This window comes from Ictalurus furcatus, chromosome 21 (genome assembly GCF_023375685.1).
Source record: "Ictalurus furcatus strain D&B chromosome 21, Billie_1.0, whole genome shotgun sequence".
Taxonomy (NCBI): domain Eukaryota; kingdom Metazoa; phylum Chordata; class Actinopteri; order Siluriformes; family Ictaluridae; genus Ictalurus; species Ictalurus furcatus.
In genome coordinates this window covers 19185709-19199628 of record NC_071275.1, presented here as the reverse complement: position 1 = coordinate 19199628, position 13920 = coordinate 19185709, and the positions used below count along the sequence as shown (strand labels likewise).

At 41.0% G+C, this 13920-nt stretch overlaps 2 protein-coding genes across 4 annotated transcripts in view; one reads left to right on the top strand and one right to left on the bottom strand.

Annotated features, from left to right (window-relative positions):
* Window positions 1–487: 487 nt before the first annotated feature.
* On the top strand, window positions 488–11226 carry sypl2a (synaptophysin-like 2a). The gene is made up of 6 exons (XM_053652470.1): window positions 488–646; window positions 975–1049; window positions 7035–7153; window positions 7743–7944; window positions 8342–8515; window positions 8614–11226. Exons 1-6 carry the CDS (start codon window positions 632–634, stop codon window positions 8731–8733), a joined length of 705 nt encoding a protein of 234 aa, XP_053508445.1. The 5' UTR covers window positions 488–631; the 3' UTR covers window positions 8734–11226.
* A 682-nt stretch (window positions 11227–11908) lies between these two features.
* The window catches only part of zbtb40 (zinc finger and BTB domain containing 40), a 34023-nt gene continuing 32011 nt past the window's right edge, over window positions 11909–13920 (bottom strand). For all 3 annotated transcript variants that reach the window (XM_053652423.1, XM_053652425.1, XM_053652424.1), the window contains exon 19: window positions 11909–13338. In XM_053652423.1, the coding sequence (XP_053508398.1) occupies window positions 13292–13338 (47 nt within the window). In that variant the 3' untranslated portion in view covers window positions 11909–13291. The remainder of the gene's footprint in view (window positions 13339–13920) is intronic.

Here is a 13920-nt window from a genome sequence, read left to right as displayed (position 1 = left end):
CAAAACCCTCTTTGATTAATTTAAATTTAAATTAAAGACTTTTGTTCACTCTTAACCAATTGAATACTAGCATACTAGCCTGATTTGCATATTTACCATTCTCGCGCACTTCTGTACTAGTATAATTGCAGACTTGCACGCTTATATACAAGGATAAAAGCTTCTTAGTTTCCCTCCAAGTGCTCTATATAGGGTAGCACACTTGCGGCTGAACGACCACAAATCCCCACAGCGACCCTCCAAATCTAGTGGAAAGCCTTCCCAGAGGAATGGAGTTTATAATAACAGAAAAGAAAGGGATAGATCTGGAATGGAATATCCGACAAGCACATATGGGTGTGCTGGTCAGGTGTGCACACACTTTTAGCCTCCTTGCAGTCTTGTACATTTGAAGAGAAGTGAAAGTCTGCCCCTTTAAGCGTGTAACGAGGTCACGTGATCCGCTACGGGTTAGAAAGTTTGACAAGTTTAACCGACGCACCAAATCTCTCTCCGCCTCGCTTTCTCTTTCTCCTCCGCCCTGGGTTGTCAGCATTTTGCTTCATTTTATTCACCAAAAACAACAACAACTTCCGTGTTTTGGAATTAGCATATACCCTGCTCGACCAGCCTTTAGGAGAACTATTACACCATGGAGTTTCTTCAGGTAATTTATTTTCTCTTTTTTCCTCTGTTGCGCGAAACTTAGCGCTGCTAACTCACTTGTTAGCCAACTTGTCGCTCAGCGCGAGGCCGCATCCCAAATCGCTCCCTAGTCCCTACACGAGTGCACTACTTCTGATGTGAAACAACGGCGTCCGCCCCAGATGTACATCCACTACATATGGAATGCCGAGTCGTTTGGGATCCGGCCCGACTTTTCACGCGTTTTAACGTATTTTTGACGTAGCTGTCATACGAAAACTGATTAAAAAAGTGTCGCCTGCTTGCTGAAAACAGATTGTATGTTGTTTTATTTTTTACTTCTTACGTAGAAGCTGCTGTCTGGTTTCAAGCTTGACCTGGGACCGTTAAAGGAGCCGCTGGGATTTATTCGCCTTCTGGAGTGGGTGAGTTTCTGCATGAAGTCTATAGGTTTGTGATTGTGTTTGTGTATATATATGTGTATGTGTGTGTGTGTGTGTGTGTGTGTGTGTGTGTGTGTGTGTGAGAGAATCTTGGATTGCTTTATGAAAGTAGCATCTGTGACTAATGTGGATAAATAATTACCTGGTTGTTGTGCCTAACAGATTGTACAGTGGATTAAAAGACAGTGCAGAGAGAGAGATAGAACAGAAATGTGAGCATATGTTAGTTTTCAAGGTGAACCTGATCACGTGATCACATGTAGGCGCATTACAGCAGCATGAGGGGCACAAACTTTTGCACACAGTGTATCTACAAACTCTTCTGATAACCTACAGCACGATGCGAATAATAATAATAAAAAATATTAAGTAAGGCTAATGTACATACAATTATTTATTAAATTGAGACATGTTTATAGATAAATAGATGTATATTATTATTATTATTATTATTATTATTATTATTATTAGGGAAATTATTGTAGCTTTTTTATTCCTAAACACTAAACATATACTGTGTTAAAATGTAGATAATATTTTAAGACCTAGATTTAGAAAACATTTAGGGAATAATAATATATTATTATTATTAGTAGTAGTAGTAGTAGTAGGAGTAGGAGTATGAGTTATTAGAAAAGATCTGCACTATTGGACAAAATACATATCTCAGACATTTAATCTTTCCTTTTTATGACGCCGTTAACAGTCTTCTTAAAAACATTTAAACAGAACGTTTGGAAGGTAATATTTTATTCATTTAAAAAAAAAAAAAAGCGAGTTGTGTGTTGACGTCACGGTTCGCCTATGAGGCAGTTTAGCTCTGATCACTCTTACTTCGTTCGAGGATAAACTATGCGCTGCTCAAATTGGAATTCGAGTCGGCCATGCAAATCACTAAGTCTCACACCCAGAGCTCGTTTCTCTGTGTTTACTGGTAGTGTTACGTGAACCGAATCACGAATCGGGAGCTTTTAATTGGTTTCTCGTCGATCAGTTCTGTACACACGCTTGAGCAACAGTCAGCATAAACAGCCAGATACACACGTATACAGATATACACCCACGTACACACCCTTTGGTAATATTCCTGGCTCCAGCTGCTCTGCATCGCAACCTTATATCGGTTACAGTTATTCGTGTTTGGTGTCGAGATTAAAGCGTGGAGAACGTTATACATGCAGTACGTTTGGTTTAAATACGACTCTTCTTCTTTGTTTGGCTGTAGTCGTATTTAAACAAACGGCGCTTATGTATGTATGTATGTTTATCCTGTAAATACGTCGTCGTCTCTTTTTTTTTTTTTTTTTTTTTTTCTTTTTTTTTTTTCCCATAACAGTCCTTATGTGTATGCGTATGAGTATGTATCAGGTCTCGCAGTGAACACATAGTATGAATACTGTAATGATCTCCTCAGTCCCAGAAAAAGAACGGATTGAAATTCGAACCATTTCGGACACCGTGTCGGTGTCACGTGAGCCGCGCCCTCGTGCCTGCGTCTGTATTCTGTATCCCTTAGCGTAATATTTTACGCAACCGGTGTGCTGTAAAGCAGTCATGTTAATTAACAGGTGTAACATTTCGAGAACAGAAAAGCCAAGGGACATTTTAGAGTATGTGTGTGGAAAAGCAAGCCACCAGCTGTCTCTCTCACACACGCGCGCGCGCACACACACACACTCTTATCCCTCCATCCTTCTCACCTCCTACAGTGCAGGAGCAGCCGTTCTCAGAAAGCAAATTTCTTTTCTTTTTTTTTGTTTGCTTAAGGCGGGAGGAGAAGAAGGTGTTGTGTAGTTCATATCGTGATCGCTCTGGAGGAGGAGGGGAGTTACCAGGAAACACGCCGCGTCCTGTTTAACACAAAAAAACACGGCTTTACGGCGGCCGATTAGTCCACGAGAACAAGCAGGTGGCTCGTTTTTTTTGTTGTGTGTGTTTTTTTTTTTTTAATCCACCTAGTTAAATGAGAATTTGCGCTGATCTGCATCAGAAGAAGAAGAAAAAACAACTTTTTAGGTCTTCTGCGCTCTCACACGGTTAAAACATTACTGTGGTTAAAGATAAACAACCTCCTGCACTCTGTAGCACAGTTTTACAGCTCGGCATGCCACATTGGACCCCTTTTTTTTTTTTTTTTTTTTTTTTTTTTTTCTTTTTTTAAGGCAGCAACTTTGAAACCAACCTTTTAGGAAATGGATAATAAAGCGATTTGAGAAATCGGATGATGTAAACGCCAGCTAAGTGCATCGTCAACAGGGTATAGCGGTTTAGATTTAGTAGAAGGAGACGCAATAAAATATACGGCACGCGTCAAGACTTCTCAAAGACGTTTCGTTACGTGGCCCGGCCAGTGAAACATCTACAAAAATGATATCTATGGCATCTCACAAAAGCGTATAATCGTTTATACCTTCACCCCTGCCCCGTGGAGGTTGTTGGTGACTGTTGTTTTTGGGGGTTTTCACAGCTCTCACAATGTTTGTCATCAAGTGCCACTGTTTTCCCCTCAGCCGACCTGTTCGATGTCTGGTTGTTTTTTTCATTTTCAGGACATTCCATATTGTTGTATTGGCTGTGATAGAGTCCCCTTGTTTTCTCAGTTTCGAAATGGCTTGCTTGTCTCCCATAGACAGCTCTCTGGTCTTCATGTTGGTTTATCCTTCCTAACAACAAACGCAGTCTTCACAGGTGAAACCTAGGGCTCAAAGCAAGAGTAGACATTCGGAGATATTACTTCTTTAAACAATCAATTTAACAGGAAACACCTGGGCAGCACGAAACACCTGTCCGTTATGTTTTGATCACTTGAAAAAAATGTGTGGGTTCAAACCAAAGGTACCAAGTTCTAAGTTTAAGTTTCACACAGCTAGATGTAAATATGAGGAAATGAAAGCTGAAATAAACTTTAAAAAAAAAAAAAAATGCATTTAAAGTGTTCAGAGGTTTTGTAAATGCGTTTGTGAATGCGTTTTTTGTTCGTACGACCGTAGAAGTGTCGGTGTGCATTTATCGGGAAGTCCGTATTCGCCTCAGCAGTCCGTCCAGATGTTAATAAAGCCGGACAAAACGAATGTTGATAACCGAAGGGACGTCACGTCGGCGACACGGACACTCTGTGCCTTCTCAAAACTGTGCTCACACCAGTTATGAACTGAACTGTGATTCGCTTGGACAAGGACCGACCGTACAGACCGTACACCCCTCACCCCACCCACCTCCAGATACGGTGAGGGACAGAAAGGAAAATGAAGCAGGAAGATATGAAAGGGAAAGATGTGTGGGGGGAAAAATCTGAAACCGAGCCCGCAACGCCAAGCCACGCCGTTAAATTTCAACAGTCCAGTGGTTCATTCTTTAAATAGTGACTGTGGGAATCTCAAGGTACTCGTGGTAAAGTTTAATCTGGCAGTCGAGCAGGGGATCTCCGTCCAATGGCGCTAAATTTAGTACCATTTTATTAACGTGGGAGTAATTATTAACCGCCGTCGACCATCTTAAGATCCGATGACTTTAGAAGACAAGTGAGAAATTCTGAAGACCGCTAACGACACGGTTCATACGCAGGAGATTACAGTAGCTCGGCAACATGCAGATGTTTCTGAGCAGAAGAGCGAATCGGTTACACTTAATCCTATGTCACTGGGTTGTTTTGTTTTGCTTCATTTCTCCCTCACAATGTAGCTCATTAAATATGCAACGGAAAAAATATCCTCTATAGAACGTTTCGGCAAAGCAAAACAGGAACCAGGTTACTGCGCGCGCCCGTGTCCTGAAGCGTTTCCTACAAAGCTGTCAAAGAATAAAGACTAGCACGTTCTTCTCGAGTCTACCAAAACACAAGAAGATAAGATGTATACCAAGATGTACAGTAAATGATGGATTGTCATGAATAAAAATCAAATATTTCTGATCGTAGTAGGTCTTTTTAACTGCATCATTTTTTAATCGTGTATTGCACTTCCATAAATATGCAGCATGCAATTTTTTATTTAAAAAAAAAAGCACCTTGTTGTAAAGAAACAAATCGGGTGGGTTGTTGTTGTTGTTTTTTTTTTTTTTTGCATGTGTTCTTTAAAGGTTGCGAGAGCTCAGTCTGCGGACTTTTCGGGGATTTAAAGTCCATCCGCGTGCGACTGAAGACAGCTCTGAAAGGAATCCCGTCCCCTCATCCGTCACCGTGCTGACGTTATTTACAGTACCACACGCACGTCCTCCGTCAACCCCGTTACGGCCACTGCTACGGTTTTATTCTCGCCATGCACTGACGTCCCGTCCCGTCGGTCCTGATGTAAACCCGCTCACCCTCAGAGAATGACCGGGTTTCATCGGCCTTCGGTCGTCGCCGACCCCGACCTCCGAGTCAGCGAAACAAACGCAGCGCTGATGACTCGGGTGGTTCCTAGAATGACCTGTAAGCCAGTTCTTCCTGAGAGACAGGAAGTGGCGGTCACACGGATTTGATCGTGGAAGCTGAGTCAGAGAAATACAAGGAAGGAGAGGAGAGGGGAGATGTGACGGGGAAAGACTTATATAATCGGATTTTCCGCTAAGAAATTTTGGTGGCAGCAGATATGTCCAGGAATGATAAAGTTTATCGGATAAACAGTGTTTATTTTGCACTGTAACGTTTTGGCCTATGCATAGTGTGATTGTGGTGGTGGGGGCGTGGTCGAGCATCAGCTGTTAGCCCGAGTTTACTCGTGTGTGTCTGTCAGTGCCTCCCATAACGTGGGGGGGAAGGAGAGGGGGAGAGAGAGAGAGTGAGTGAGTGAGTGAGTGTCCACTGAAAAGACAGAGACCTTATTCTTCGCGTCTGCTTCCTGTTAATATTTTTACATCGTGTCCGACGATTTTTTTTATTTTTATCAGACATTTTGAATTTTTAAGTCAAAAACCATAATTTACCGGCTATTTATAATATAAAATATAATGATATATAATATAAGCATGCCAGTGTGAAGCCATCAACATTAGATTTGTTATAGGCCAGGAGAAGCTGGGGCACATTTCTTAACTAGCCGATTTTACTACCTAGATTACATTTATCAATATAATTAAACGCACATAAAATAAAGGTCGGTGTAACTCTGGTGATGAGGAGGTTGTTTGCCTCGCCGTTTCGATTGGTCAGGAGGTTTAAAAAAACAAAAAAAACAATGCTTTACGTGGTTGACGGTGGTAAACGATTCTGCCCACATTGCGCTTTCTGTAGGGTCACGTGTAAAAACGTGCGTGGGAAGGTGAGAAGAAAACTGACGTGTGAAAGCAGCCTAACAGCACAGTTACTCTAAATTCATGGAGAGATATGTATAGTTGTTGTGATTGGTGCAGCCAAAAATGCTTGATTTTGCCGAGGTTTTTTTTTTTTTTTTCCTCTCCAAAATTTGCGATACAACCTGTGCAGGTTTTTTTTGTTTGTTTGCTTTTGTTTTTTTTTTGTTGAAGAAAACTACTTACAATCGCACGAGACCTTTTAGCTGTACTCACGTTTGACGCGTGTGAATCGAAGATGGCTTTGCCTGAATATGCGTTGTGATGACGTCGCATGACGCGTCTCGGCCCAAATCTGCGGTAATTATGAAAAATCGCAAGCTCTTCCGAATATTGCGGCGTTTCCTTGATTTTGTGTTCATTTCTTTTGCGATCGCGGAATCCTGGAGGGACTGAAAGCTCTTATACCTGATGTCAGATATTAATAATGCAAGTGATATTAACGTCTCAGAAAAGACAAAGAAGTCAAAACGGTACTATTCAAGGAACAGCTTGGGTTTACACTTGGGCTCCGAGACTCGCACGACTTGCCTATGCACTGATTTACACGAGCCAGATGTTTTGTTGTTTTTTAATTCTTACCTAAAACTAAAAAGTAAACACCGAACATGTCTCGTCTTGTTGTTGTTTTCGAAATGTTTGCGCGACGTTAAATGCGCGTCCGTATCCGAGTCTAACGTCGTCATTGCATTGCAGCTCTTCAGCATCTTCGCCTTCGCCACGACCGGCGGATACGAGGGGTTCCTGACCATGACGCTCAACTGTCCACACGGAAATACACAAGACATTACTGCACACTTCGCCTATCCTTTCAGGTAAACGCCAACACCTCGTTCACCCGTTCGTTATTATAGACGGCTGTCCACCGTCCTGCAAGTGTACTTGGATGTTTTGCTATTTTTTGCTCATTGTTTCTATAGAAGCAGCGTGCACACAGAATCGTACGCTCCGCGTGATCCAAACCGGATGAGAAACACATCATATAATCGTCAGATATCGTCAATACGACGTAACGTGAAGCTTTCTGCGATGTTTAACATTTATAGAAGAGAACCTTCAGGACTTTTTACACTTAGCGCCCCCCTTTTCATCTTATTAACTTCAGGAAAGAAATAAGGGCTGGTGAAGGAATGACCGTTTAAAGCTGCTATAACGTAAGGGATAACAGGAACTTGTTTCGAGGACGGTAAATGTAACCATAAATGGTTAAAAAGCAGGATGTGTCGTTCATCTTCACGTTGAAATCTGATTGCTGTAAATCGTATCAGTAAAGCCTTGATTTATGTATATCGGTCAGTATTATTTGATCAGTTGAACCGTGTGCACTTCCTATACGTAACGCTTGATTAATTGATTATCACGCCTGTCAGTAGACATCTGCTTTATTACCGCTCTGTTTGTTAGACTCCAGAGTAAGGCGTTTGAAATCCCACACTGCAACGCCAGCCTCCCCGCCAACACGACGTACCTGAGGGGGGATTTCTCGTCCTCCGCCGAGTTCTTTGTGTCCGTGGGCGTCTTTGCTTTCCTGTACTGCACCTTCACCCTCATTCTGTACCTGGGCTACCAGCAGGTCTACAGGGAAACCACACGAGGACCCATCGTTGTGAGTGAGCCGGAAAAAAGTCTGTTGGAGGATGTTACAAACAAGAACGTGTGTGTGTGTGTGTGCGAGAGAGAGCGAGAGAGAGAGAGAGAGAGACTGCTGTTCTGAGGAAACCCAATATGTTTTTCTGGGAGCATAGTGTGAGGGTTTATATTTAATCTTTTTTTTTTTTTTTTTAAAACAACACACCACTCTTCCTGTTTAGGCCACACCCACTGGTGTTTTAAATCCGAATACAGATACAGGTATGAATGTTTGGGGAGAGTTTCGCAGCAGGGATCTGAATTCAATATACAGGACCTCATGCATATAAAAACGTAACAACTGGACACTTAAAAAATCTTCTCCTGACTCCCTCCCCTCTGCTCCGCTCTGTCGGTGTGGTTTTTCCCTCCAGGATCTGATCCTGACTGGGATCTTCGCGTTCCTGTGGCTGGTCTCGTCCTCTGCCTGGGGAAAAGGGCTGACCGACGTGAAGTACGCCACCAACCCCAACACCCTGCTCGGTTACTGCACTCCAGAGTGTGTGACCAAGCTCTTCCCCGCCATGGGACGCCTTAATTCCTCTGTGGTGAGACAAACATTTCTTAACAAAACAACCAAATACCACCCGAGGCAGCTCTCTGTACGTGTATGTGAGAGAGTACAAACTTCTGTTTGTTCCTTTAGGTCTGCGGCTTCCTCAATCTCATCCTGTGGGCGGGAAACTGTTGGTTCATCTTTAAGGAGACTCCGTTCCACAAGCCTTCTCAGCCTTCCTCCAACATGGAGCAAGGAGGCAGCTCCTAATTGGATATGGCAGACTCCTCCCACTCCATTCAAGCCAATCAGAAATTCGAGTATACCACTGCGGGTTCACACGGACTCGTCCCTATGTAAAGTAAAGTAAAGTTTTGATACGAAGAGGTTTCGGTTCACAGCCGGTCCCCGGTCTTCACCGTGCAGAACGTTCGGTCTGGCCGTTCGGCAGAAAGTGCACGTCTCGGTCGTGTTGCCTGGTGCCGGTGTTATCGTCTACATCCCATAATTTTGTTTTGCTTCGTCGCTAATAGTTTGTTGTTCACTGTGTATACAGTTGAGTGTAAAAAATTTTTTAAAAAAGATATATCTAATATAAATAATTGGTTTGTCTACCAGCACCCCAGCAGACACGTTCCTACTAAATCACCACATATGACCAAAAAATATTCAAATTAATAACAAAATAAATGTGTATGTTTAGTATGTTCATCCGTTAACTTACAAACATCTTTAATATAGCCTGAGCTTTTGGGTTTTTTTTTCCTTTTTTATCCTGAGGTGCCAATATTTACACAGCATTTACCATTTTTCATCTCTTGTTATAGCGTTACATACGAGTGACACCTGAAAACATTTTACGCCCAAAAAAAAACCAAGAAAGCAGAAAACGGATCTGGGATGTGAAAGATTTATTTGCTTTCAGTAGGAGCTACTTTCACTTCACGTCTAGTGTGGTCAGTGTAATCAGTTCCGTCTTGGACCTCTGTTTTTTTGGTTGTCTTCTGTACACATTCGAAGCCACTCGACCACCAACATACACCACGGTTTTTTGTTTTGTTTTGTTTTTCCTCACCTGCTAGATTTTTGTACAATCTTGGTATCTCTGTCTATCCATTCAAATCAGATCTATTGGCAAATCTTTGCTCATTTTTCTTGTCAAAATCCGTTTTAATTCTAGAGCTTGCGAGGACCCTGGCAAAACTAGTTTTCTGTGTTACAGAACACGCCCAAATGCTAATTTCAAAATACAAGGGGGGGGGGTGCAAACTTTTGCACTCAACTGTATATGCACTTATACGTCTGTGTATGTGTATTTTATATTGTTTTCTCTTCGTACCAACTGTACGCTTTATGATTTAGAAACCCGCACACAGAACGTGCCTTCTGTACCCTCGGACGTTACACACTTTAACATGTAGAGTCTTTATAGAGTATGAATTAGACTATTTATTCATTTATTCTGACATCTAAGTGCCTCAAATTACAGACATCCGTCGTCTGTCTGGGACATGAAAATAACACTTTCACACTGTTCTCGCTCCGTTTAGAGACGACTCTCGCACCGAATCCAGACCTTAATACACTTTCCCAGTGCGTTGTGTTCAATTTATTGACGGTGTACACGTTTAATTGGTTGATGTCCCGGTGATAAATGACTTGTGATTTGTTTTTGAAGAAGGAGGAAAAAAATCGGAACCATTAAACACTAACTTACTTTCTTTTCTTTAGATATACATTACAGTTTATTCGAATCAGAAACACGCTTGTACATTTTTCTGCGTATACGCCAAGCCAAGCAGTCATATTCTTATTCTTATTTCTGGTGTCAGTGTGTACGTTTTATATGAAGTACACCTTGTAAGAAAAATTCAGTTCGATTAAAGCGTTGTATTACTCGAGAGTAGGCATTTGCTGACATTTCATTGGTAAATAACAAAAGCGGCCTAGTGTGGGTTTTTTTTTTTGTTTTTTTTTTTTAATTAGTCTACGATGTTGTGTATTTTTACCCGATTTCTAACCTGTTTGTCAGGTGTGTTTTCCCTGTAAAGGACATGTAAACATTCTTGTTTAAACTGGACCCTAAGAACATTTCTGAATAAAGCAGAGGGGTAGTGATGTTAATTTTACGTTAACATTACATACTGCTTACTGATTTATTGGCACATGCCTGTTTGAGAGTAATTATTACATCATTTTATAGCCAAATTTACGTTCTTGTAAGTGTTGTTATGATCCCGTCAACGGGGAATAACATGATCACACGTCACCTTGTCATTTCTGCTTCTCTGCTGGTTTTTTTCTTTCTCTCTCTCTTTTTTTTTTTTTATTAATATTGATGATTGATTCATTTCTAGCTTTGCTCATGCAGTATGAAAGCCTTAAATAGAATGTGCCTTAATCTCTAATCAGAGTTGTTTTTTTTTTTATTTTTTAAATAATATAGTGCTTCACATTATATATATTCCAAATTGAGTTTTGCTATTAAGGTTAATTGACATAACGACATAAACGGAAGTGGAGATAGAGGTCCGTTCTGTCTCCTCGGTATTTAAGGGAAGCACACGTGCCCATTTTCATATCGCTTCGGCTCTCAGATGTTTTAATACCATCTGGAAACACCTTAGGTTGTAAACGTCTTTTTTGGTGAAATACATTGTTCTTACACTGTGTTTTGTGTCAGGAAAAAATCACATCAGTTGAGTTTGTTTTTGTTTGCATTTTCTATGTTGTAAAGTATTAAATGAAGAGCGCTTCATTGCCTTCGTGTGTTTTTGTGTTCTGATGAACAGAGAAACTGCTGTGTGTTTCTTAACCACTAGATGGTGGTACAGTGCATCCGCTTAAAAGGTTCCAATCGTTTTCTAGCAGGGGTGTAATGATGCACTCCCCTCACGATTCAATTGTCAGATTATTCTTAACAAAATTTGAATTATGACTAAAAACACTCTTTTAAAAAAAAAACAATAATAATTATGAATCACAATCAATGCAAAACAATGTGCATTGTGTCTGTATAAAAATAAATAAATAAATTGCTATGAACAGAAGTTTAATATTGTAAGCAAAATGTACTACAGGTTCACCGTATCTTAAAATTTGAGTCTCTGACCTGGAGAAAATGATCGCTTGAAACATGATGAGCTCCGTAGCAGGACCCGAGGCATCATTTTAACCAGAAGCAGAGCTCCAAAGTCGGCTAAAATGGCTAACTTCTGCTGCCTCGTTCCCAGGCAACGGAGATCACGGCGGCGTGTAGCTCTTGTCGTTTGAAAGCTACTGAAGATCTCTTTTTAACTCTTATAACGTAGTAGTGTAACTATATAATGTATACCGCAGGTCAGTCGTTGCGATCCGGATGTTTCACTTCACAAGTGCAGATTATTTGCGGTATTGGTGCAGACTGTCCACAAAAGAATGCAATCATGTGACCAGCTCTCTTTATATTATAACTCTATGGGTAGCACAGATATAGGACTTCTTGTGATCAAACAGTGCAAATGCATTAGATGCATAATTAACAGAAGGTCCATACTGCACATGTCTACGATGCACAGCGTAAAGTTTTTGAACCATGATTCATCGTGTCCCAATGTATCATTACACCCCTATTTCATAAACCAAAGGAGGAAAAAAGTACTCAGACAAAATATATATAAGTGTAAAGGTTACATAAAAATAACAACGATGATACATATATACGCCAAAGAAATTATTCTGCAAATTGCACTAGGTGTCATTATATAAGACGCTGCCACTGGTTGGGAATAAGAAGCAGATGGAAAATTCACAGGCCCACAACCAACTGTCACAAGACAGGTGCGCCACGTGTGATTTCCCAACGTGCTCTTGGGTTACAGGTACAGAAGCTAAGAGAGAAGTCAGCAGTCGCTTGAAAAGAGTTGCAGGGCTCATGAAAGCAGCAGGAACCACAGTTAATCAGAGAACAAAATCATCTTCATTTCTATACCTCATTCAAATCTCCGCTGCTAAACAGAAGCACAGAGATGTGTGTCTAAAGACAAATAAGACAAAAACCTTTTTTGGGGACAATATACTCTGGTCACACTCCAGGAACTCTGGTCCAACCCCAATATACTCAGGTCAGACCCCAGGAACTCAGGTCAGACCCCAATATACTCTGTTCAGACCCCAGGAACACCCACAGTGAAGCACGGAAGGTGGGAGCATCATGATATGAAGCTGCTTCTCTGCAAACAGTACTTTGGTAATCACATCAAGAAACACGAATGGACCGATGTACCGTATTGGACGTTGCCTTTGTATTTATAATTTCTAATGTAACTATACATGGACTAAAAAAAAAAAATTTGGACGTGTTCGATAATAAATTAAAACCTAAAATAGTCAGTAATTGCTGTGGTGTAAGAGGAATAAAACACTTCGGGACGTGCTGTTAGCGGAAAAATAATCCACTTCTGGATGGTAACAGTAACTTGAACAGTAACAGCGCTTCATCGCACCACCCCGAAGTTGATCATTTTCCTGTAACAGCATGCCCTCGGGTGTTTTATCACAAACTGCACACTTAAGCAGTGCAAGAAGGAGGTAATAATCTGATGGGTGGTGAAACTTTCATTACTCGTTCGCAGGATCAACCTGCTCCTGTGCAAAATTAAAATCACAAACTCAGGGCTAAGATTTCATTTGTGTAAGGAACTGTTGCTTTAACAGTACGCCGTCAAATCAGGACATGTCTTGCCTGATCAGTTATATTTGGACTAAGGGTGGGTGGGTTGGAGGAAATACCAGTTTTGTGTAAAATACCTGTTAATGATTCTGCATTTGAGCCTCAGGACGGTCTGCTTTACCGGCTTTGACGTCTCTTCAGTCCACCGTCACGTTTAGAGACATCTGCAACAAACCACACATGCAAATACCACAGAATCGATTCCTTTCATTTGCATGAACTGCTGCTACATCAACATACTGCTGTCAAGGAAATAAATAGCTAATACAATTCCTGTCCATATACCTTCATTCTCCAATACAGCAGGACTATGACAGCTTATAGACGTGTTATAAACGTGTAAATAACCACATATTAGTAATAACTCCACACAGTGTGTACTGGACTTTTACAGCACTGGGGTTTGAACTTTCATTAACCATTAAGTTGAGTTATACTTCACAGAATATAAACAGACAAAAAAAACAAAACAAAAAAAAAAACAGAAGGTAGCACGGGTGTAACTTTGTTTTGAATATTAAGGGTGTGAGGATTTAAAAGCTTTAGCAGCTCAAACATCGCCTGCGACATGATAATAATAATAATAATAATAATAATAATAAACGTCCCTTCAGCTGAGGAGCAACGCGGCACAACCTCTTCTTCGTTTTATATATATATCTATATAGAGTTTAAAAAGTTCTTCTTCTATGGTAGGTGGGACACCGATGTGGTGTAACTGCCACCTAGTGGTCTGGAGTAGAACT

Excerpts from the sequence above, each read along its gene's own strand:
- sypl2a (XM_053652470.1), top strand. Across the intron at positions 1,050-7,034 it reads TTATTCGCCTTCTGGAGTGG|CTCTTCAGCATCTTCGCCTT; the intron begins GTGAGTTTCTGC and ends ATTGCATTGCAG. Across the intron at positions 8,516-8,613 it reads GACGCCTTAATTCCTCTGTG|GTCTGCGGCTTCCTCAATCT; the intron begins GTGAGACAAACA and ends TTGTTCCTTTAG.